This window comes from Equus quagga, chromosome 10 (genome assembly GCF_021613505.1).
Source record: "Equus quagga isolate Etosha38 chromosome 10, UCLA_HA_Equagga_1.0, whole genome shotgun sequence".
NCBI classification, from domain to species: Eukaryota; Metazoa; Chordata; class Mammalia; order Perissodactyla; family Equidae; genus Equus; species Equus quagga.
The window spans coordinates 83107045-83131479 of record NC_060276.1 but is presented as its reverse complement, the minus strand read 5'-3'; the positions used below and the strand labels follow the sequence as shown (position 1 = coordinate 83131479).

Below are 24435 nucleotides of genomic sequence, written 5' to 3'. Positions count from 1 at the left end.
TGGGCCGCACACCATGACCGTGGATCCTCCTGCCCGAGTGAGGGTCCAACCTGTGAGAAGGCAGAAGCCTCCCTCATGGGGCCTGAGGCATAAACTGAGGCCCACAACAGGGAGAGAGACAGAGCCAGGGTCCCACCAAGAATCCTCAGGTCTGAGCTTGGGTCTCAACTCTGCCACTGTATCTCTGTGAGGCCTTGGGAGAGGCCCTCACATCCATCTCTGGGCCTCAGTTTGCCCCTCTGTACGCTGGGGAGGGGAGAGGTGTGGAGTAGATGAGGGCCAGGGCCCTTCGGCTCTGCGTCTGGGTGAGTTGTTAGATGTCTGCAGGGCTTCAAGTTGACAACTGCCCCTCTATCCAGGGGACTGGCTGAGAGACAGGGATACATAGAGTCAAAGAGAGACAGAAATAGAGAGAGATAGACATAGGGGAACAGAGAGACACAGAGAACAAGAGAGACAGGGATGGGATAGACATGAGGTGGGACAGAGATAGACACACACAGTGACAAAGAGAATGAGAGAGACGCTGAGAGAAGGAGAGACAGAGTAACGGGGGAGCGGTGGAGAGGGACTCATAGGAGCAGAAAGTCATAGAAGTACACACAAAGTGGGAGACAGAGATGAAGGAAACAGAGAAAGAACAAGAGAGACAGAAACAACACCACAAGTAGAGAGGAGGGTGGGGGAGAGACAGAGAGAGACAGAGAGAGAGAGGCCCCAAATAAGAATAGTCGATGGTCTTTGGCTGGAAGAACTGATGCTGCCTGAAATAACGAGGAACAACAAAGGGCAAGATGCCTGGGGCCTCAGCCGGCTGGCTGGCAGACGGGTACTACATTGTATTGCAAAGCAACAATCAGCCAAGCAGTGTGGCCCTGGTACAAGAACAGACATTGAGGGACAGAGCAGAATAGAAAGCTCAATCGCGTTTGTGATGAATGTGGCATTTCAAACTGGGGGATGGTGGAGGATAGAGTGTTAAACAAATGTTTCTGGGATAATTAAGGGAAAAATAAAGTTATTGAATGAATAATCAGTCCATTTTCCCACCAACCCCTCCCTGCCCAGTTCGAAATGTCACCATCATCATATACCTTAAAATAAATTTCAGATCTACTAAAGAGATAAATAATAATATCTAATACTGATCTTGGGTTTATTGTATGCCAGGCCCTATGCTAAGCACTTAACATGGTTAATAGATTTAATCCTTATAACCACCCTTTGAAGTAGGTACTATTATAAGCATCACAGTACATATGAGGAAATGGAGGTACAGAGAGGTTAAATGCCTGGCTAAAAATCACACAGATGGCTTGGGGTAGGCTGGGTTTGTCCCAGACAGTCTGGCTCCAGTACCCACACTCTTAACCTCTACACTAAATGGAAAAAATGAAGCCATAAAAGAGATCAGAAGCCAACAGGGGTGAACATTTATCTCATTTTCAAGTGGGAAAAGACTTTCTAAGCACAAAACCAGAGACAGTAACCACAGAAGAAAAGACTAACCTATTTGACTATATAAAAACATCATAAGCATCACAAAACACCGTAAACAATACAAAAAGCAAATGATGAATTGGGGGAAAATATTTGCTATATATGTATGGCTGATGGAAGGTTAATATCTTTTCTAAATAAAGAGCTGTGACAAATCAATAAGAAAAAATATGAACACCTTATTAGGACTAAGGACATGATCAGACAACTAAAAAAAAGCACATATGGTCAATAAACAATATAAGTAATCAAAGAATTCAAGTTTCCACAATGTAATTTTTTTCTTACCTGTTATGTTGAGAAGGGATTAAAAAATGATAATACCCACCCAGGGTTAGCTTGAGTAGAAGGAGCATAAAACAGGACAACCTTTTGGAAGAGCAATTTGCAGAGAGGGTCAGAAACCTTAAAAATGCACATACCCTTTGCCCCAGCAACTCCATTTTCAGGAGTCCAAGGAACAAAGCAGGGATGATTACGGGGAAAAACTAGAAACGACCCGAATATCCAATAATCGGCACTTGGTTCGAACCAATCATGGTTCATGCCACTGTGAGGAGTCTTGACAGCCATGAATGATCATATGTTGAAACAATTTTTAGTGATCTACAAACATGCTCCTATTAATTGAATAAAGCAGAAACAAAATCAACAGATAGCATGATTCTAATCTGGTTAAAAAAAATACTAAGAGCACTTGCTAAGCCTACAGAGACAAGCTTGCCCTAGTCCTGAACAGCCTGCTCTGGTCCTGGATGTGGACTCTGGCCACACACAGACACACACACACACACACACACATGAGGTCCTGGGGGTAGGATCACACAGCTAAATCACGACTGACAAATGCATGACGTGCCCCCAGAAGGGTCTCTTATGCGGTGCAAGTACAAATTCAGTTAAGCGTTCAGCCTGACCCAACAGCTCACAGTCCTCCTCCGATCAGAGCAAACAGAATTGATGCTCAGTCTTGCAAAATGTAAATGTCCTCATTGACGTTACTGAACACACTATTATTAAGCTCCAACTGTGTATAAAGCTCTGTGCTGGATGCTGGATGAGAAGGCAGGAGGGGAAGGCAAGATGAGAGCAGGAGAGACGGTGAGAGAAAGACGGGGAAAGGAGATAAACGGTGTTTGGTCAAGGTGGAGGAGACAGAGAAAGACAGAGGATTGAGTCTGAGTGCCAGGGAAACAGACAAGGAAAGAGAGGGGCAGAGAAACATGGAAAGACTGAGACAGGGCGCGCAGAAGCAGAGAGAATGGGAGATATTGAGGGAGAAGAGATGAAGAGATGCGAGAGATGTAGTTGAAATTTCCAGTTACTCCTGGGCAGTGTTTCAAGTTGTTCAAAGCTCTGAAATTCATAAAGACTGGAAGTTGACCTATTTTAAAAATCCTACCCATCTACATCTCAATCAATTTATTTAACTTTGCCTCCGCCCAAGCATTGATTAAGTACTTTACCTGTCAGTCTTCTGGCATTTATTATTATTATTATAAAAGACACCTTACCTGACCGGGACCACAGTAGCTGCGTGCGCCTGGACTGTACCGGAGGGCCCCTGACCCTCCAGTGCCTACCTCACTGCCATCTCTTCCATTGGACCTGCATCTGGTGGGGGAGAGTGGGGACACTCACCTTCGTGAAGTGGACTGACAGAAAAGGATCAGCCTGGCTTGTGGGAAACTGTCACATATCAAAAACAACTTTGCTTTTATACCGAGAAGAAAAACCACGGTGTGGAAGCCACAGACCTCTCTCTTCTAATAATCCAATTTTTTTTTTCGATCAGTGTGTGCGCTGATAATCACGGGGTGGGGGGGGTTCTCATAGTTCTCTCTCTCTCTCTCTCTCTCGCTCTTGCTCTGTTTCTCCTCTTCTTGATTATGAGACTTAAACGGAAATTTTGAAATTTTGGGTTTTTTCTTTGCCCTTTACGAGTCATCTGAAAATGTGATTTCTTCCCCTCACCACAGAGGTTAGAGGTATCAATGAGATAACAGGTTCATGAGAAACCACAGGTTTTTAAACAAAAGTGTGTAGAGTTAGGAAAAAAAAAAAAAAAAACAAGGGAAAAGAACTTAAATAAATCACAGGGGCGTCCCAGGCAGGCAGAGACCACTCTGTGAGGGAGAGGATATTTGCGGGTCTCTGGGGAAAGAAAGAGCAGCACTGAGGCCCTATGCGTGGATGAGAAATACCAGGGAAAGACAAGGAATAGGGTTGAGTTTCCAGTGGCTTTGCCCTGCGCCATGCCTCAGTTTCCCCTTAGGTGGAATTGATATGGTCATCACGGCTCTTACTGGCCAGGGAAGGGGAGCTCTGGACACTCTTGCAACACATCTTCCCACAGAGGGTGAGGGGCAGGGAAGTTACTTCATGCAGAAAAAAGCAGGGAGTGCCTCCCCCCACCCCAATTCACAGAATCGAGGTCTGTGAATCACTGGCTCCCAGAATCCACTGAACAGCACTGAGGGAGAAAAGTTTCACCTCATCATGTCTTAGGGCCTGAGAGCGCTAACCCCAAGACCACCCTACAGGGAAGGTCCCAACCAGGCCCCCAGTATTAATGCTTCCATCCTCATGAAGCCCAGAGGCCCACTAGGATCCCAACGCTCTCAGAGTCAGGGGCACCATGGCCTGATGCTTCTGAGGCCCTCAGCCTTTGCAGTTTTCTACTTCAAAAAATCCCACTTTCCAAATATCTGCCATCATCCCTGTAGCTGCTATTTATCTAAAATTTTTCACGTGTCAGACGCAGTGCTGGATGCTTCTCACAAACGATCACGTTCAATCCTCACCACAGCCCCGTGAGGTCCATCTTGTCATCGTGGCCGTCATACAGATAGGAAAACAGAGGCACAAAGTAGTCGAGCAACTTGCCCAAGATCACAGAGCTGGCGAGTGGGGGGCCTGCCTTCCTTGGCACCGGGCTTTGAAACCCCCAAGTTTCCCTGTGCCCAGTGTTCTCAGGTTTTAAATTCTAGGATGCAATGACAGGGAGGTTCTGAGATTTGGAGATTCTTCTGGGGGCTTGAAGCTTGTGAGGTTTTAAGGTTGTCCAAGAATTAGCGATTGCATTTCCTCTCCTCAGCGGGCACCCCCTCCAACCAATGGTCAACAGAGGAGACTAGCCCCCAGGGGCTTCTCCTGACAGGCCACGGTCGAGACTCTCAGGGTCTGGCTCCCCAGTGCTCTGCATGGCCCAGGGTTCTGTCATCCAGGGTCCAGTCCGACCCCTCTGCAAGACTGGCTTCAGGCCTAGGGAAGAGAAATTGGAAACGGCTATTTATTCACATGATACAAACTTAGTAGCCAAGACCCACCCCTTCACTCCTTTGCCTTTTTCCTCCCCCCACCTCCCAAGCACTCAAAAAAAGGAGAGCCTCTTTCCTCAAGTCAGACTTACCTTTCTGGAAGAGCCCAGAGAGGGCCTGATGGCCTGGCTTTGTGAAGACAAGAAAAAAAAGAAAAAAAAAAAAAAGGTGAATAGAAAAAAAAAGACCTAAAAAAAATCAGCCAACAACAACAATTTAAAAAAAAAACCAACCCTCCCTACCATTAGTTCAAAACAAAACTTTTGCTCGTTGAGGCTTCTGAGTTGGTGGGACATGTCAGAGACCCAAAGATGCTCTGTGAGTGCCAGGCAGCCAGGGGAGGCACAAGGTGGGATGAAGTCCTCAGGCTGGAGGCTTGCAGGGCCCCTGTGTACAGCAGGGCTTAACAGATGTTGCAGCATGTGGTTGGGAGCGAGAAGGGGCGAGGAACAAGCTTGTCAGGAAGGAGTCCTGGGAAACCAACTTTGGAGATGTCCCCAAGGTGAATGACCCCTTACTCCCTGTGAACTTGGGTCTGAACATTCCCTACACCTCCTGTGTAACTATAAACCAGGCCATTTGAAGAAGCTGAGGCCTCATTCCCTGCCCTAGGACCTGTCCCCTCCTGAGAGAGGGGGCTGCTTTTCTCTTTTAGGGTCAGAGTTGTGGGCTGCATCCTCCTTACACCCTCCCCAGACCATCTCTCCCTTACTGTCACTTGCTCCATGAGAGGAGTGGCCAGGGAAGTAGGAGGAAAACTGAGTGAGAGGTGTGGCCCAACGAGTCCCAGGAGACCACTTGAGCGGGACCTGGGTGTGGGAGGGGTGATGCTGCTGCTGCTGCTGCGAGCCAGGACCCTTGCAGAGTGAGGACTAGGGGGTCAGGTGGGCAGAGAGGGGTGGAGGTTACCACCTCCTTTCTCTACTGGACTATATCCTCTCACAGGGAAGGCTTCTGGGGAAGAGTGGGCAGGATTAAACAGAGGTGGGTGAAAGTCCCCAGAAAAGGGGGCTTTTGACAAAGACTTGAAGGAGGTAAGGAAGGGAGCCATGTAGATAACTGAGTAATTCCAGAGGAAACAACCAGCAAAGGCCCTGAGGTGGGAGGGTGCCTGATTTGCTCAGGGTCTACTAAGGAGGTTGGTATGGTTAGAGTGGTGTGAGCAAGAGGAAGAGGGGTAGGAGGTGAGGTCAGAGAGGGGACTGAGTGGCTTAGACCATGCAGGACCTTGTAGCCCACAGTAAGGACTTTGGCTTTTACTCTGAGTGAGAGGGGAACCAAGGGAGGGTTGTGAGCAGAGACATGTGAACTGTCTTAGGATTTAACAGGATCCCTCTGGCTGCTGAGTGTAGAACAGACTGTAGGAGAGAGGGTGGAAGCAGGGGACCGGTGAGAGGGAGGCTACCGCAATAGTCCAGGGGACTGAGGACCGTGCTGCAGTGGACTGGGTGAGGGTGGATTCGGCAAACATTTTGAATGGAGAGCTGACAGGATTTGTTGAAGGATGAGAGTCTTGGGGCCAGGCCAGGACACAGACAATGCCCTAAATGGGTGGGCAGAAAGGAGTCCCTGGATTACTTATCAGCTTGAACTTGTAGGTGAGAAAAAAATAAAGTTCTACCTTGCATAATCTCCCATTCTTTCATGATTTTTCTGTTACTTCCAGCTAAACATATTCTTTCCTGACCCATGACCCCATCCTGGACACTGAGACATGAGGAAAAGGGGCCTGCTGGGGGGATTGCCTCCCTCCTAGGGATGCTGTGTGTCAGAACCTTGCATACAGTAGGTGTTGAGAAAATCCTGCCAGGATGGAAGGAGAATGTATGAACGGACATGTTCAGGGGAAAAAAGTTACAATTCAATTCCCGCTGGAGGTGAGACCTCAAAGGAAGGGTGAAAGGGGAGCGAAAGTTCATTAGATGGAGGAAGCAGAAGCAGCGCTCTTGGGAGAGGGGACAGTAGGAGCAGAGACGGGCACAGAAGGAAGGTAAGTGAGGCCACTGTGGGGTGTGGAGGGCTGAGTGGGGCAAGAACGACAGGCCTCTGATTTGTGATTACGTTAGTCAACGTAGGCCAACATGCCGGATCAACCGTCGGCGGCGTACAGTCAGGCTCAGTGTTTTCCTGAGCTGAAGTTAGAAAAAGCGCATCTTCCAAAAAAGCTCAATTTCTCATTTGGCCACTCATTCGTCAAGGGTGTCACGTGCTGGAGAATGCTGAGGGTGACTATCAGGGGCATTCTTGGCTAGTGGTACCCCACAAGCAAAGGCTCGGAGGTGGGCAGGGGAGACCCAGTAACTGCTACGAGAGAGTCCGTTTTGCTTTCTTAGATCTCATACTAGGGTGCAGTCTAGGTCTTCAGGGGCTCTGGGCGTTCAAAGCTCTGGGGCAATGGGGAATCACAGGGGTTTAAGGAGAAAGTAAATGCATCCAAAAGAGGCACACTCCTCCCAATGGCTGCCAGCATTCTACGGTTCTGCGGCTGGACGACCCTACAGCCCAGACTGTCTATGCACCATCCTCTCCTCTGGCTTCCTTATTGGCTGTTCATCCCCTCCTTTACACCATCTGCAACACCCCGTTGGCCCTGCTCTTTCCCGTCCCGCCTCCGTGTCCTTCCTGCTACACTTTCCAGCCTCTGCATTGGTTCATCCCGCTCTAGCACCGCTCTTTGCGGGCTCAACTGCCTTCAACTCTGGCTCTCCCATTGGCTATCCGCTTTCTCTCTTCCTCGCTCCCGTCTTCATCGCACACCCCCATTGGCTCTGCCTCTCCAGTCCCGTCTCCGAGGCCGCTCACACACCGCCTCTTGGGCTTCTTCTAGCCTCCGTATTGGCTAGCACCACCCTAGCACCGCCCTTTGAAGGCTAGTGCACGCTCACAAGGCTCCCCATTGGCTAGCTGCAGCTATTATCGTCATCCTTCTTCTATACACCCAGCGCGTGACTTCCCATTGGCTGTTCGCTGTCTCTTCCATCCCGCTACCTACGCAACCTACAAATCTCCTACTTTTCACTTGCTCACTCCCTGCTACCCCCATCGCTTGTAGCCAGTCCATTTTCCCCGCCGCCCACACGCCGCTCCCGCTCACACTCCCCCACTAGCTGTCCTACTTGTGTCTTCATCTCGGACCAGCACCCCCCATTCACGCCTCCCCATTGATCTCCGATCATCCTGCCTCCCACACCGCCCACTCTCGGGCATCCCCATTGGCTGCATGCTTCTCCTGCACGCGACGCACCGCCTACGTCATCCGTGCGCGGCTTCCCATTCGCTCTCTGCTATGCCTGTCTTCAGCTCACCGACTACGCTCCCCGTGAGCCGTACCCCCCCTGCGCTGGCCTTCCTATTGGCTGCCCGCCCCTTCAGGCCCTGCCCCCGCCGGTCCCGCCGCCGGTGCCGTCGGTGCCGCCGCCGCCGCCGCTGCCGCCGATATGGCGCGCACGGCCCCTGCGGAGCCCCCGCTGCGGCATCCCGCGCCCCCCTCGCCGGCCGCGGGCGAGCCCCGCACCTCTGTAGAGGCAGCGGCGGCCCCGCGGAGGGTGCTGTTCGCCGACGAGGCCCTGGGGCTGCCGCTGGCGCAGCTGCGCCGCTACCGGCCGTGGGGCGGGCCCGGGGCGGGCAAGATGGCGGCGGCGGCCGGGCAAGATGGCGACGGCGGTGGGGCTGATGAGGACGACGATGGCGAGGATGGGGATGAAGGGGAGGAGGAAGAGGAAGCTTACTCCGAGCCCTCGCCGCTGTGCCCCGTCCCCGCCGGCGGGGGGTTTTACCTGGTGCCCACATTTTCGCTGCCGCCCGCGCCGGGCCGTCTGGAGCGCTTGGGGCGCGTCATGGTGGAGCTGGAGGCGCTGCTGCCGCCTCCCGGAGCGGTCCCCGGGGGTGCCGGAGTGTGGGTGCCTGGGGGGCGCCCGCCGGTGCTGCGCGGGCTGGTGCGCGTGCTGAACCGCTCCTTCGAGAAGGCGGTGCACGTGCGTGCCTCACACGACGGCTGGGCTTCCTTCTGCGACCACCCCGCGCGCTACGTCCCGCGCAGCCCGCCGGGGGCAGGAGTGGGAGGACCAGGAGCAGGAGACCCCATCCTGGATCCCGGCCTGGGCCTGGGCCCCGGCCAGGCGTGCGCCTCCTCGCCCGACGACGGCGGCCGCACCGACCGCTTTGCCTTCCAGCTGCCCTTTGCTGAGGGCGCGGGCGATGGGGCGCGCCTGGACTTCGTGGTGCGCTATGAGACCCCCGAGGGCACTTTCTGGGCCAACAACCACGGCCGCAACTACACAGTCCTGCTCCGGATTGCACCCGCTCTCACACCCACTGATGCCGAAGGGCTGCCCCAGCAGCAGCAGCTGGAGCCACAGCCCGAGTGCCAGGGTCCCGTGGAGGCTGAGGCCAGGCAGCTGAAGAGCTGCATGAAGCCGGTGAGGCGCAGGTAATGTCTGCCAGCGCCACCTCCGCCAACACAGGGCTGTGTTTAGGATGGAGGACAAGTATCCCGACTCAGGAACCCCTCAGGCCTGCTCTCCACGACGGGGAGGAGGGTGCAGTCAGTCAGTCAAAGAGTAATGGAAGCCAAACATGTGCTAGGCTCTGTTTTAGATAACTGGGGTTTCATTCATTCATTTATTGAATTCCACTGTAAAGCCCTGAACAAGACAGATATCTTCCCTGCCCTCAAGGATCATGCAGGCTTCTATGGGAGACAATTCGAAAAACAATCAGAAAGCAGATAAGATACATAGGCATAAGCTTAGCTGCTGAGGGGAAAAAAATAGAGTAAGGCGATAGTGTGGGAGGGAATAGCTGCTTTAGACAGGGTGTTTGGGGAGGGCCTTTGAGGAGGTGAATCCTGGATGATGATAAGAAGAGTTGTGCATAGTAATGGGGGGGGAGAGTTTGTAGAAAAGGGAAGAGGGAGGACTTTTCTGAGAAGGTGCTGTTTAAACTGAGTCCTGAATGATAAAGAGGAGCAGTTATGCACACATTGGAGCAAGGATGTTCTAGACAGAGGGAACAGCAAGTGCAAAGGTCCTGAGGTGGGAAGGAGCTTGGCGTGATTGATGGGCACTGTGTTGAAGTGGAAAGAACTGCAGTGACAGTGTGAACCAAGGGCCTTGCCGGTGGGAGGCAGGGAATCTGATTCTCACTCGACAGAGCAGGAAACGAGGGTTCTAGAGGGAGAAACTGGTTGAGGAAGTGATGGTGCCTGGCTTTTCCAGTTTGGCCACGTCTGACCTTGAAGTCTGTACACTCTCTTTACTGTTATGCTCTAACCTAGTCGGAGGCTTTCTGCAGAGGCGAGGGGCTGAGTTGCTCTCACAGGGAAGCAGTGGCTCTGGCAGAGGCAGAACCAGATGGGCCTGGACTTGAAGCTCGTGTCCTTTGTTTTTGCCATAGCACCTGTGACCATTCAGGGCCTGGGAGAAGGAACCAGTTAACCCCCAGGGGGCCCTGATACAAGATTCTCCTCGGGTTTTTCCATCAAGCTATGAGTTCTTCAAGGGTAGCAGCTAGGCCTGATTCTTTTTGGGGTCACCTAAGTCCAGCCTGGGATGAGTAGATTCTCTGTGCATGTGTGGGAGATGCATACATTTCCCTGCTCCAGGGAGGTCTGGGAATGGGAACATGCTTTTTGGACCTTGTGTGTGCTTGATCAGAAGCCTCTGGCTGCAGCAAGATATTTGTGCTCCTGGCAAGGCCTTAGGCTGTGAGTGGTTCAGAAAGGTCTAGCTTGGGCCTGGTGGGCAGATGTGCCTGGGTCACTGAGCAAGCACCCACTTACCGACCTGTGGACCCTACAGTCACCTGAGACTTCGTCTAAGGCGGGCAGGCAGCATGGCTCTCCTTATTGCATTAAGAGAGTGGATTCTGTCATCAGAGCCTGGGTTCAAATCCCAGCCCTGCCATCTGTTGGCCTTGGGACCCTGGCCAACTCATTTAACTGTACTGTGCTTCAGTACCCTCATCCGTAAAACAGAATTACAGCATCTGCTTCCCGGGAGACGAGTAAAGGCACTCAGAACCGAGCCTGGCTCAGAGCAGTGCCACGTAGGTGTTAGCTAGTATTTATACTTAGGAAGTCACACATACACTTCCTTGGATTCCGCTCCCAAACTCTGCTCTGCCTCTCGTCAGCTGTGTGGCCTTGCCTCAGTTTCTTCATCTGCTGAAGGGGAATGACAGTCACTGTGTGGCCAGATTGGCCGCAGCAAAGATGGGCAATGTAACTGAACCGTGATGGCTGTGAAGGAGAACGGTGGCCAGCATTTACTGATCTCCATGCTAGGAGCTTCAAGTCTGTTCTCTCCTGAGTCCTGCTCTGCATGCTGTGTGGTGTAGGTGCTGTGATTATGCCCATTTAGTAGCGGGGGGGAACCTGAGGTAGCTCAGAGAGGTGAGCCAGCTTGTTCAAGTACACTCAGCTAGTGAGTGACAGGACTAGGGAGGAGATGCTAGGGGCTTTTTAAAAAAAACTACTGCTCCTCTTGAAGGCCTGATAGGATTCAGGGCAAATTCTGCATTTTGCTCCTGGTCTTCCCAGCATGTCATGCTTTCCTTTTACCTCCCCCCACCCGTTATTGAGCTATCCCTACATAAAGTATACTGAGCTTAAGTGGAGGGCTCAATGGATTTTTACGTATCTATGCTTTTGTGTAACCAGCACCCAGATCAAGATATTGAGCTGTTCCAGTGCCGCAGAATCGCCTTTATTTCTGTCACTTTTCCCAAGTCGTCATCCCAGCTGGCTGTCATGGGAGCCCTGACTGTAAGATGCGACAGTTTGGGTAATGGAGTTTGGTCATTTTACAGTGTGAAAGGAAGGGAACAGAAATCAAAAGATGGCAGATGGGCCAAGGTGGGTGGAGAGGGTGTTTTTCTTTTAAAATACATGGGTGGTTTTAAGGAGAAATTGAAGCAGCCCTTTCAGACAATTGTTTTGGTATCTGGCCCCAGGTCTGTGGTTCCTAACATGACTTGTGATATTATTTTAAGTGGGCAGATGGCTTTTTGATAGCTTCTTTATCTTTTGATCTCAGCTCTTGCAAAGGGGAGGTTGGTGCTCATTGCAAGATCAGCGATAAGATTTTCTTTGTAGGTCGGTGGCTTTCTTGGCGAGTACATTCAACTTATTATTGTTTTAAAACCTGTGTGCTGCTGGTGACTTGGAGCGCTGTTGAAGAACAGCCACCCCCTGCGACTCAGCCCTCCTGGGAAATGGTGCAGGATCTCAGGGGATAGCCTTAATCTGTGGGAGCCCTGTCACAGAGGGCTTCCCGTTCAGGAAGTGTTGGCCCTCTGTGCACCGGGTGCAGCCACATCAGGTGGGGGGCGTGGGAGAAGGGTGCAGCCATTGGGATACAGCTCAGAAGGCGAAATGGCTGCACTTCTTGGGTTGCTGGACCAGGCTTTTGATAACCCTTAGGCTTAGAGATGATCCATCGGCAGGCATTTATTGAGAGCCTAACTATGTGCTGGGCACAATGCTGGGTTCAAACAGGGAAAAAGATACAGGCTGGTGCAAGATGTCAAAGGGCTTGTAGTGGAGCTGGGTGGGAGGGGTAGGCACAGAGGGCTTGTTGTGTGAGACCTGGCCGAGACCCTGCTCTTTGCTAGGCACTTTGCCGAGTATTTGCATGCAGAGTCTCATCCAATCCTTTCAATGCTTCCTGTGAGATAGACTGTTTTTATTCCTTTCCTGGATGAGCAAACTGAGGCTCTCAGAGTCCGAAGTTCCAGGGCTAGTGTGGGGAGGAGCCCTCCTGGTCCGCCTTGGCTTAGCACCCTTATGAGATGTCCTATTCCTCTTAAAAATAGAGACCAAGAAAGCCTCAGCATGGCCTTCAGCATCACCTGCTCTCTCCCCCAATCTGGCCTCCATGGCGACTAGTCTCCCCTCATGCCGTCCTCTGCCTTCTGGGCTCCTATCACTGTGGTCTTTCCAAGGTGTCTTGCCCCTTTCTACCTCAGGGCCTTTGCCTGTGCTGTTTCCGTCACCAGGAATGTTGGTTCTGTGCCCCTTGCAGTCTCCTCATTTTGAGCCTTCGGTTCTAAGAGTGCTTCCTCTGGGAAGCCTGTCCATCCCAATCTCCTCAAACTCCAGTTTTTCATAGCGCTGGTCAGCCAAGCAGGCATGTGAGAGAATGCCGTTAGCAGAGGAGATGAGCATCCCCAAAAATTCAGGATTGTTTTCCACCCTGCCTGGCAGTCCTATGACATTTTTCTGATCCACTCTTGTCTCTTCCCTCATGTGACTCTTTGGAATGTTCTTACCTTCAGACTTTGCTTCCTGCTTCAAAAAACCAAACAGAAGACATGAGAATGTAACTCCCCACAACTTGCAGCCTCAAGCCTGCAAAATGACTCCCCTCCCTTGTGGTATAGGGGAGGAGCGGGCCCCTCTCCTCCCTCAGGCCAGCTCCCCCACTGTGCTCTGGGTTCCATTTTCTGCCCCTTGCTCCAGAAGCTGACATAATCAATTACCCTTTCTCTCCTGGCAGTTTTTCACTGCCCTCCTCACCTGATCCTCTATTGGCCCTTATACATGCCAGCGTCTCTACTGTCTTCAAAAGTTGTCCTTTGACCCCACCTCTGCCCCTGCTGCTCCTGGCCGGCACCTCATCACTCTCCTCTGCTTCATTGCCAACCCCCTCTAAAGAGTTGCTTACGCTTGCCTTCTCCACTTGCTTCAGCCCCCGCATCTGCCAGAGTCCATAGGCGGTTTTTGGTGTACTTCTTGAAGTGATTGAACTCTCTTACTTAAAACACTTTCTTCTCTTGCCTTGGAACCATGCTCTGCTGCTTTACTTTGAACTCTCTGGCCCTTCGCTTTCTCCTTGCTTTCTCCTTCAGCCTCATATAGCCAAACTCGCTGTCTCCACTTGGCTGATGTCCCAAAGATGCCTCCAGCTCCCCTCATTCAAGGTTGAATCCATCATGCCCCATGGTGTTCTGAGCAGCCTCCCACTCCCCTTCCCCTCCTTTGCTCATTTTCCTTGACCCTGTCGTGTGGGCCAGGGCCCTTTGTTGTGGAGCATCTTGCCTTTTCTGAAGGCACTGACCTCAGCTTGTCGTTAGACCTTCTTTAGGGGATTATTGGATGACCCTCTCTGCCCTGCTAGACTGTAAGCTCCGTGAGGGGTAGGGACGTGGTCTGCCTTTGTTCACTGCTGTGTTCCCACAGGGCCTGCCATGTGCCCGGCACTTAACTGGTGGTCAATAAATGTTTGTTGAAAGAATGACTGTGAGTATTTTTTTTATGTCTTCCTCCACACTAAATTGTAAGCTTCCTGGTCGGGTTTGCTCACTATTGTGTCTCCAGGGTCTGTCCCTGGGCTGATGCACAGGAAGGCCTCAATGATTTTTAGGTTCACTTGTAGCTGAATGGATGGAGACCCACCTTGCTCTCTGACTTGGCAGCCTTAGGGGAAACCAGAACAATCAAAGTCAAAACAGGATGGGCCACAGGTCATCTTAGTTGTCTGGAGAGTGAGGATTTCGTGTGAAAATGATCCTCTTTTATTCCACAGAAAACTGGCAGCACATCTTGGTTAAGGATGTGGGCCTGAGGCCACACACTCCAAAAGTGGCAGAGCTGGGACGGTCCTCCTCTAGTGCCCCAGTTTTCAACTGCTGTACCAGGCTGGGTGACAGGCCTTACCAGCCGGGCAGTACTGGGCAAGTTGCTTTCCTTTTCAGAGCCTCACTTCCCTCCGTGGGAATTTGGAAGGGATTACTGTTTGTTAAGCACTTTACGGGCGGTTTCCCGATGTTTCCTCAGTCTGTTCAACAGCTTGCTGAGGTAGGTATTACTATTATACCCTCTTCGCAGATGAGGAAACTGAGGCATAGAGAGATGAAGTAACTTGCTCCAGGTCACACAGCTGATAGGTGGCAGAGCCAGGGTTATTCATAATTACTTGTCCTTGACCCTTTACGAGATGTGAAATCAATTTACTGGATTCCAGCAAACATTGAAAAAAAGAAACAGCGTAGAAAATAGAGTGCATGACAATGTGTAGTAAAGGTAAGTGGTGTTTCATGCAAAGAACGACTGTTTTTCAGTTATATCTATGTATATATTTACACATGTATGGGTGTGCTCGGTTATGATGTAAAATGTGTTTCTTACTGTGTTTCATGGCCACATGAATGAAGCCACTGCTGTAAAAGGAGCTCATAGCACAAGGCACTGCTCTCCTCCCCGCACCCCGCTGGGTGGTCCGTAAGTCCTAGAGTTGGCACTGACCCAGACTGTAGCTCGGGGAAGCAGAGCGATGGCCCACATAACTTGGTGGCTTTCACAGCCGCCTTCAAACCCTGTTTTCGGAAAGCAGATGGCTCAGGGTAACCGGGATTCCAGGTATCGCGGGGCAGGTTTCTGAAGCCACCTGTCCCCCCGGAAAGTCAGCATTATCTTCAGGTTGACTGCACGGGAGCCGGGGTCTGCTGAGTTTCCCTTGGGGTTTCAGCGTGTGACCCACTTTGGGTTGGCCGAGTTCTTTGAAAACACGAGCGTTGGGGGTGCTCGCAGAGGACTCGGGTGGCGGCAGTGGTGATGGCAGTGACGTGACTGCTCTGAAAGCCTGCTTTGCTCTTCGTGGGGTTGTCAGCCCTCCCCTGCTTGCTCACTCTCACTGTGGCAATTCACATTTTTGTTCTGTCTTTGCTGGCTTAGGCTGGGGCCAACGGCACCTCTTTCTGAAATCTTGCCTCTTGGCCTCCCCGGGTCCATTTGAGGTTAGTGGCCACTCAGTTTCCTGATGGCAGGAAGAATTTTCATGCCCAGGAGACTGGCACGCAGGCCTGATAACGGCCCCTTCTAGGCTGCACCGTCTTGACTAGTTCTTGCTGGCACCCAAAGGATGTGTGCCTAAGATGTCCCCAGGTCTGTGTGCTCCGGCCCCCTACTGCCCACTGCCCTTGAGGAGACACCACGTGGCATTTGTGGGGCTGGTGCCAAAAGAGCAGGTTTCCTTCTCGAAAATTAGCAAGCACCCTGGAGGTACAGTTTTGTTCTTAATCTCCTCCCTGCCCATTTTTCTAAGAACCCCTCCTCCCCGTTACTGATCAGTGAGTCAGTATACATTGTACTCCATTTCTCTCACTCTCCTCCTTTTGATTAAAGTCATAGCTGCCCCCGAATGTTTACTGTGAAAGACAGTTCAAGGATATTTAGGGTTTTTTTTAAGCCCACAGTTTCAAATGCTGTCTTCAAAATGGAGGCCTCTTTGCATGTTATCAGTGTGGTGTGTAATTAGTGGGCGTAGAGACACGGTTCCTTGAGCCTCAGTTTCTGCATTTGTAAAAAGGAAAGGGTGCTGTTTTGAAGGATAGGTGTGAAGGTTTTCAAATGACTTGGTGTGTCAATGACAAGGGCCCATGCAGGAAGGGTGAACAATAAATGCTTGTGCCTCCTGCTTTTGTCTCTGACTTCGGATGGAGGGAGAGTGACCTGTGAGCTTCTGCTGACTTCGTGGATCTTGGGATTGGCTGAATTGCCTGCCCCGATTTTTGCATGTTCTGCCTCTTCTTACCCTCCTTGGCTGTGGACAAGATGCTCTGGGGGCTGAGGGATTTGTTCTGTATTTGTTTTTCTTCTCTCTCTTCTTCCTTCAAACTGGACTGTGGAGTTCTTTTCCTGCTGGTTGGCTGCGTCCTGAGTTCCTCCCTCCTCTCTTCCATACATCTAGGACTCTCGCCTGGCTTTTAGAAGCCTGATTGTCATGCCTGTCAGCACTTGGCTAGATGGCAGGGAATGGCTTGCCTAGTCCTGCTCCTGAGAGGGAGGGCTGCCTTTCTGTCTGTTTGTGGGTCTTCTTGAAGACGCTTGCTGGAGAAGATCCTAGGAAGATGACGGTTTCTTTAATGACGGACTGCACCAGCAAAAGAAGTCAGCAGAAATCATGTTGGGCCACAAATCCAAAGACCTGGATTAGACCTACTAGGGGACCAGTGCAGGACCAAGCTGGTTTGCTCTGAATCCCCCTCTCTTATCCATGATGCACAGGAGTTGATGGCTGGGCACCCTGAGTCACCCGCTTCACGCGCCGCAGTATTCTGATTCAAATGCCTCTGCTGGGACGCATGAGCCCTAGTCCATGGAGAAAGACAGATGCTCCCTTCCGGAGCTTCCAGACTGTAGATTCATGTACATAGTTCAAGCTTCCTCCCTGAGGGGGTGATAAAAAGCAGTTCTTGCAGCCACTTCTGTGTCTGGTGGTCTCCTAGCCGCATGTCCCGTGAAAGCAGGGAAACTAGGGATGAATATGTGGGCAAGAGGCAGGTCCAAAGAAAAGCCTGAAGGAAGGAGGAAGGAGGGATCTTGTCTGTTCTTGCTGCCTCCCTCTATCCACTTCTGGAAAGGATTGGAGATCGGTTTGGGGTAAGACCCTGTTCTCCCGCATCCAAGAAACAGCAGTTCGTTGGTTAGGAACACAAATGTTGAGCTGGAAGCCCTGGGTTGTGATCCTCGCTGCTTGACATTGAGCCGTTTACTTGGCTTCCATTTCATCATCTGTAAGAGGAGGATAATAATACTGCCCACTTCAGGGGATTGCAAGGCCCTATCTCACAGGGTTGTTGTGACGAGTGAATTAATGTATGTGGAGCGCTTAGACCGGTGTACTATATGTGGGTCAGCTAGTGATACTCTGTTTCTGTGAAGGTAATTGATGATGTGTTTCCAAAAAGTTGCAACCATTTCCAGAAATGTCAACATCATCACATTACCTCTTAGGAAGAAAAAGGTCTGAGAAGTTGCCTCAGCTCCTCTCAGGTCTCTGAACATGTTTTAGTTAATGCTTCTCTCATTTGCCTTAATCTGTAAACATTTGCTACTCATTTGTGAGAATGACAACAGTGATTTCTCCATGATCCCCACGACCCCACCCCTGGCAGGGACTGGCTGAAATACACTTGGCATATGCCACTCAGACCTTGGGGTCTGACGTGCCTGGTGAAGCAGGAACAAGACAATAAATACCTATGATTGATTCAGCCCTTGCTCTGTGCCAGGCCCTGGTATCTGGCTTGATGTCCTCATTTCTCTTGACTCCCCTGTGCTCCATTTTAAGGTGAGGAGGCTGAGGCTCACGGAGGTTAAGTGGCCTGCCAGGCTGATGTGGTGATGGGCAGAGGGCTGGCAGAGGGACCCAGGCCTCTGTGACCCTGGGTTACTTCCTTTTTCGGCTGACCTTCCCATTCTCCAGTTGCTTCCTTCCTCCCTTTTGCTGCTTCCTATGCCCCACAGTCCTCACCTGCCGTTTCTTGGGAAAGACGGGTTCCTCCACAGACAGGAGTTTACCTTAAAGAAATGATCCAACATGTTCATGAAGCTATGCCCAATGGTGTACCCTGAAGTCTGCTTTGTGAGAGCAAAATGAAGGAAACCACCTAGCTGCTCAGTAGGAAGGGAATGGCCACATACATTATGGTGAGTCCATATGAGTAGTAAGCAGCCATTTCAAATGTTTACAAAGGTATATAATGATGCTTCTTACTGTTAAATGGACAAAGCCAGCTGTGAAATTATGTCTGCAGAATCTGAATAATTTCATAGAATGTCTGGAATGAAATTTTCCAGAGTGGTAATGGTGGTTGCTTCTGGCTAATGTGTGACTTTTTCCTGCTTCTTTATGCTGTCTTGTATTTTGTGAATTTTCTACAATGAATGTGTAGGACTTTTAAAATCAGGGCATCGAAAGAGGCAGCAGAAGAGAAAACAGCGCTGTCAGGTGAGGGTGGGCCACCACAGAGGCTCAGAAGGTGCCGGTGGCTGGCAGAACTGGCCTCTGGGGCGTCAGCTCCATGCATTCTCTCCTCTGCCCCACAGGCCTAACGAGGAAGAACTAAGGATGAAGAGCATGGATGATAATACCCCTGCTGTGGGTAAGCAATTGGCAGCCTGCCGGAGTTTTAGCTCGTATTTACCATTTCTTTCTTCCTCCCCTTTTCCTTTCTGTATAAATTAAGAGGCACCCTCTGCCTTAGACTGTCACAAAAAGCTTCAGAGGCAAAACTGCCAATTGGCTAGAAGAACAGATTTTCTTAACCAAACCAGGCCTGCTTGTATACCTGCCTTGCCCCAACGCTGCCCTTCTCTTCTCTCCAGCAGAACGTCCTGATGTCCAGGAGTCAGTGGGTCCCCTGGTGGCCCCCACCCCTCTCCGTCCGTGGCCCCAGATGACACTTCAGGTAAGCAGGCCCTGGCAGGCTCTGGATGCACAGCCCAATGGGAGGCTGGGCGGTGGGGCGTAACTTTCTCTTAGTCCACCCTAGTTTGGAGGGAAGTCCCCCAAATCAGAACCTGATGGTGGAGGTGTAGAATGCAGTTACTCACTTGGGCTTATAGAAATGTCATTTGCTAACTTAGCAAATATTTATTGAGTGCTTGCTCTGTGCCAAGCACTATTGTAGATGCTGGGAATACGTTAGTGACCAAAAACCCTGTCTTCATGGGGCTTATGTACTTTTCAGTGGAGTGAGATATAATAAAACAAAATAATAGTTAAAATATATGGTATGTTAGATGATGGTGAATGCCAAGAAAAAAAAATAAAGGGATGGGGGAGGGAGGGAGAGAGAGAGAGAGTCTGTGTGTGTGTGTATGTGTGTGTGTGTGTGTATGTGTGTGAGAGAGAGAGAGAGAGAGAAAGAGAGAGAAGTGCAGGGGGCATTTGCAACTTTAGATCGAGCGGCCAGGGAAGACCTTAGTGGTAAGTGAGATCTGAGCAGAGATCTGAAGGAAGTTAAGAGTGAGCCACATGGACAACTAGGAAGAACATCCCAGGCAACTGCAAAGTCCTCGAGGTGGGGCCATGACTAATGTGTGTGAGGAACAGTAAGGAGCAGAAGGTGAGGGGGAGCAGGAGGAGGTGAGATGGGAGAGGAGGTGGGGACACATTGTGTAGGGCCTCCTGGACCATGGAGAGGGCTCTGGCTTTTACTCTGTGTGAGAGGGGAGCCACGGGAGGGTCGGGGTCGTGAGCAGAGGAGGGCTGTGATCTGAATACGATTTAACAGGTTCCCTCTGACTGCTGGGAGGAAAATAGGCTGTAGGGGTGAGGGTGGAAGCAGGGGGACCGTGAGGAGGAGGCTACTGCAGTGTTCCGGGACAGCGATGCCGAGGCTGGCAGGGAGATAGAGAGATTCTGGAGATGTATGTTAATGTGTGTGTGTGTGTGTTTTAACTTTTTATTACAAAGATTTTCAAACATGTATGAAAGTAAAGAGACTAGTATAATGAACCCCCATATACCCATCACCCAGCTTCAAAACAAATTTCAACACATGTCCATTCCTACTTTTTCTACACCCCCGCTCCCTCCCCTCCCATTCCCTATGGAATTGTTTTGGAAAAAATCCAGACACTATTCCATCCATAAATACTTGAGTTTGTATCTCAGAAAATTAAGCACTCTAAAAAAGCCACGGTGCCATCATCACTCCTCAGAAAATTAACAATAATTCCTTACTATCTTAGTATTTGGTCAGTGATCACATTTCCTTATCTCATGAACATTTTAGGATCCAAACAAGATCCACACTTTGCATTTGGTCGATGGGTCTTTTTAGATTTTTAAATCTCCTCCACTTTTCTTGCAATTTGTTGAAGAAAACTTGTTTGCCCTGTAGAGTTTCCCACAGTCTGGATTTGGCTGTTTGCATCCACGTGGAAACACATTTCTTACTCTATTTTTATTAATTTATTAATTCTATTTAATTAATTTGATCTATTAAATTTAATTGATTTAATTTATTAAACTATTAATTTTATTAATTTGTTAAATATAATCTATTATTTATTAAATTAACTTAAATAGAGTTGTTCTATTTAATTCTCTTATTCCCACTTCATTTATTAGCTGGAATTCTTCTCTAAAGAACAACTTTCTCACATCAACTGTCTGGCTACCTTGAAGGTATATACCTTGAGGGTATATAGTTTGTATAGAAAAAGCTGTATAAATGCTTAATTTTTCCCTTCTGTTTACCAGTTTTCAGAAGTAATGTGCTTTTCCAAAGGTGACCAATTAAAGGAGTTTTGGTTTTGGTATATCATTATTAACTCGAGAATTTTAAACATTTTTGTTGAGTTTCCATCCGTTGCACTTATTTATTTTGCTGCTTAAGTAGAACTATCTCTGGCCGTTGGGAGCTTACTTAGATTGGCTTGAGTCCTTTTGACACATACCCATCATTCTTTCAGCCCTTCCTCACATTCTGGTATGACAGTATGTCCCAGACTCATCCTGTACTTTCCCTGCCCCAAACCTGGAAACAGCCATTTATTCAAGGAGCCCTGGTTCCTTTTACTGGAGAATGGTATTTAGAAACCAAGATCTGGGTGCTAGGTGTGTTTGTTGCTGCTAGATTGGTCATTGTTTCTAGGCCTTGCCAAAAGAGCCAGGAAATAAATTTTTTAAAAAGAGAAGAATGCATGAATTCATATGGATATTCTGGATGTGTTTCGGAGGTCAGCCAACAGTATTTACTGACAGCTATTCACCAGATCTTGGTGCCCACTGAGTTCCTCCGCTTCATGATCTGCAGGAAGCCCAATTTTACTCCATCTAATTTTGTTATTTTAATATAGACAACATAGTCTTTGGAGTTTAGAGAATTATAGAGGGCTCTTTAAGGAGTATTTATCTGGAAACACCTGTGGGGCTGAATGTGGGCTGTCACTAGTTCTTACTGTCTCTGCTTGTCCCATCTCTTCCTCTACTTCATTCCCTTTCCTTTCTCTCCCCTCCTGCGTCCCCCCCCCCCCCCCCACCTCCAATGGCTCCAGGTTTCTGAAGTTACAGTGACTGGCAAACCCCCAGAGGAAGGTGACATCCCCAGAAGCAGTCCACCTGTGGCTTTCACAGAGATTCCCCAGGCACCGATCATCAGGATTCCTTCCTCCTCCTCTCTCTGTGGCCTGGGTGGCTCCCCCAGGGACCAGGCCTCAGGGCCCGATGCAAGTGAGGGGGCAGCTGGGCCTTTCCTGGAACCCAGCCAGCAACAGGTGGAGGCCACATGGGAAGTATCAAGCGAGAATGGAGGGGGCCGGAAGTACTCCATGGGGGGTACTATTATGGATGAGCCCCTCGGGGGTCTGGAGGTCATGAGTGGGTTGGAGGAGCTGCTTGGTGAGGACACCATTGACCAGGAGCTAGAGCAGCTCTACCTTTCCCATCTGAGCCGCCTGCGGGCTGCCGTGGCTGCAGGTGGGGCAGGAGGTGGCGGGGAGGGCCTCACAGATGGGGGGCTGTCCCCCAGCCATCCGCTGGGCATACTCACGGACCGAGATCTGATCTTGAAGTGGCCTGGCCCTGAGCGGGCCCTGAACAGTGCCCTGGCTGAGGAGATCACACTGCACTATGCCCGGCTGGGGCGTGGTGTGGAGCTCATCAAGGACACTGAGGACCCTGATGAGGAGGGGGAGGGCGAGGAGGGGCTCTCCAATATACCCTCCAGCCCAGAAGGGGACACCCCCAAGGAATCGCCTCCGGAAATCCTCTCTGGGGCTCATTCTGTGGGAGATGTGTGGCTCCCATGGGCAGAGGGCTCGGGATGTGACAGCCCTGTGGTTCTGGGTACAGAGGGTCAGTTCACTAGGGCTCCAGAGAAGGGGATGGGCAAGGACACTGACTCTTTGCACATGAATAGGGTGATAGCTGGGGTGACCGAGTCCCTGGAGGGGACAGAAGCCCAGATAGAGTTTACCACTAAGTGGACAGACAGTTTGGTTCCTGTATCGGGCAAGGAGCCAGCTGCTCCAGTCCTGTGGGGGCAAAATCTCACCCTCCTTGGTCCCTCAGGGACTGAGATGTATCCTTCCAGCCTGGCCAGGCCCCATCTAAGCTCCCAGGATAAAGAGGGTTCAGGCCCAAGCCTTGAGCCCCCAAAGGGGTCTCCCACCCTAGCAGTCCCTGCAGAATGTGTGTGTGTATTGCCTCCCCAGCTCCGGGGGCCCTTGACCCAGACTCTGGGGGTCCTGGCTGGGCTGGTGGTGGTCCCTGTGGCTCTGAACAGTGGTATGTCCCTCCTGGTGCTTGCGCTGTGCCTCTCTCTGGCCTGGTTCTCGTAGGAGCTGCTTGTGGGCTCAGCAATAACAGGCTTCCCCCTCTCTGGGGTCTGGGGAGGGGCAGCCCCTGCACCACCCCCAGAGGGTTCAGAGGGGATGTGTGGCCTGTACAGTGAGGTGTCCTTTGCTTCTGAGAATGTTCCAATGGAGAGAGGCCTTCCCGTCCCTGAGCTCTGCAGTCAGCACAGGGCTCCCTGTGGTGATACCAGTGGAGAGGAACAGGGCATAGGTGGATGGTGTGAGTGAGGACTTTCAGAATGGGATTGGGCATGTATTCCCTTCCTCCCCTCCCCCTGAGCCTGTATTTATTTTTGTATAATTCTCTGGACGAGGGAGAGTGGTCGTGAGCTGGTCTTGGGGCACAATTACCCAGAGATATATTTATTAACAGCCAACCTGTGCAACCTGCTGGAGCTTTATTTTTAATTTAATTTATATAGAGTACCTATTATTATATGCCACAATAGAGCTCTATGAAAAATGATGTGTCTTGCTGTGCAGTGTTCTGTTTGGGCCTGTGTGCAGGGTGGTCACATTCTGTGGGAGGACCATGGTGGGGAGTGGGGGGGTGCAATGTGGTCATGCCTGCTGCTGCTGATTCAATATATCCTTGAGGATCTGTGTCACCTCACCTTATGGTCTTAATCCATGTGGTCAAGTGGTCTTTGAGTGGAAGGCCCTTTGGTCTTTTCCCTATTCTTCCAGGGAGGGAGGAAGAGTGGTGGCCACATGAGGGTTTGGTGTTACACACGTGGCTGCAGCGGTGGATGTGGTCAGCTGTGGATGTGGGCATATAGGTTGTGAATCAGCCACAAGGTTTTGAGGTTACTGAGAAAAACAACCTTTGACACCAGCAGGGAGATCCCTCTGCCCCCAAGATTGGGAAGGCTCAGAAAAGACGGAGTTCATGTGCTGTGAAAAATTTATGCCAGAGTTGCTGTCCACAGATATCGAATTTCTAGCTTGAAACAGGAAATCCAGAAGCTTTGAAAGAAGGGATAGATATATTTACTGCATGCAGATAAAAAACTCTGCCTAGCCAAATAAAACACCATATATTTATTTACTTCCCTTCACAGCAAAACTTTTATGCCAGCTTTCTGTGGTTCTTCTACTCCAGGACTCCAGTGCTTTTCTGAAACAGCTCTAATCAGATTTTTTTTTTGCCCAACCACTTCAGCAAAAGTGCTGAAGTCACTGTGTGATATTCACATTGTTACATCAACGGTCAAGTCTCAGACCTCATCTTACTGGGCCTATTGGCAGCATTTGACACAGTTGATCATCTCCTCAACCTTGAAATCCTTTCTTCACTTGGTTTCGAGGACACCACACTCTCCTAGTTTTCCTCTTTCCTCACTGGCCACTCTTCTAGAACAGTGCCTGGCACATAGTGGGTGCTCAGTAAATACCTATTGAATGAAATAAATGGAGGAACAAACAAATGTGTGTGGGAAAATGCAGAGACATGGCTAGAGAACTTAGTTGGTCATTCAGTGGTAACAAGCTTAGTTCAGTTCTGCAATTGTTGACTGACCACCTCTG

At 50.3% G+C, this 24435-nt stretch overlaps 1 protein-coding gene across 2 annotated transcripts; it reads left to right on the top strand.

The window, feature by feature from the left end:
- The first annotated feature begins 8237 nt into the window (after window positions 1-8237).
- On the top strand, window positions 8238-23374 carry PPP1R3F (protein phosphatase 1 regulatory subunit 3F). Of its 2 annotated transcripts, none has more exons than XM_046674181.1 (4): window positions 8238-9249; window positions 18649-18704; window positions 18931-19010; window positions 21610-23374. In XM_046674181.1, exons 1-4 carry the CDS (start codon window positions 8258-8260, stop codon window positions 22891-22893), a joined length of 2412 nt encoding a protein of 803 aa, XP_046530137.1. In that variant the 5' UTR covers window positions 8238-8257; the 3' UTR covers window positions 22894-23374. The 2 variants fall into 2 exon arrangements, with proteins under 2 accessions (XP_046530137.1, XP_046530136.1); XM_046674180.1 differs by having other exon boundaries at window positions 18928-19010.
- The last annotated feature ends 1061 nt before the right edge of the window (window positions 23375-24435 follow it).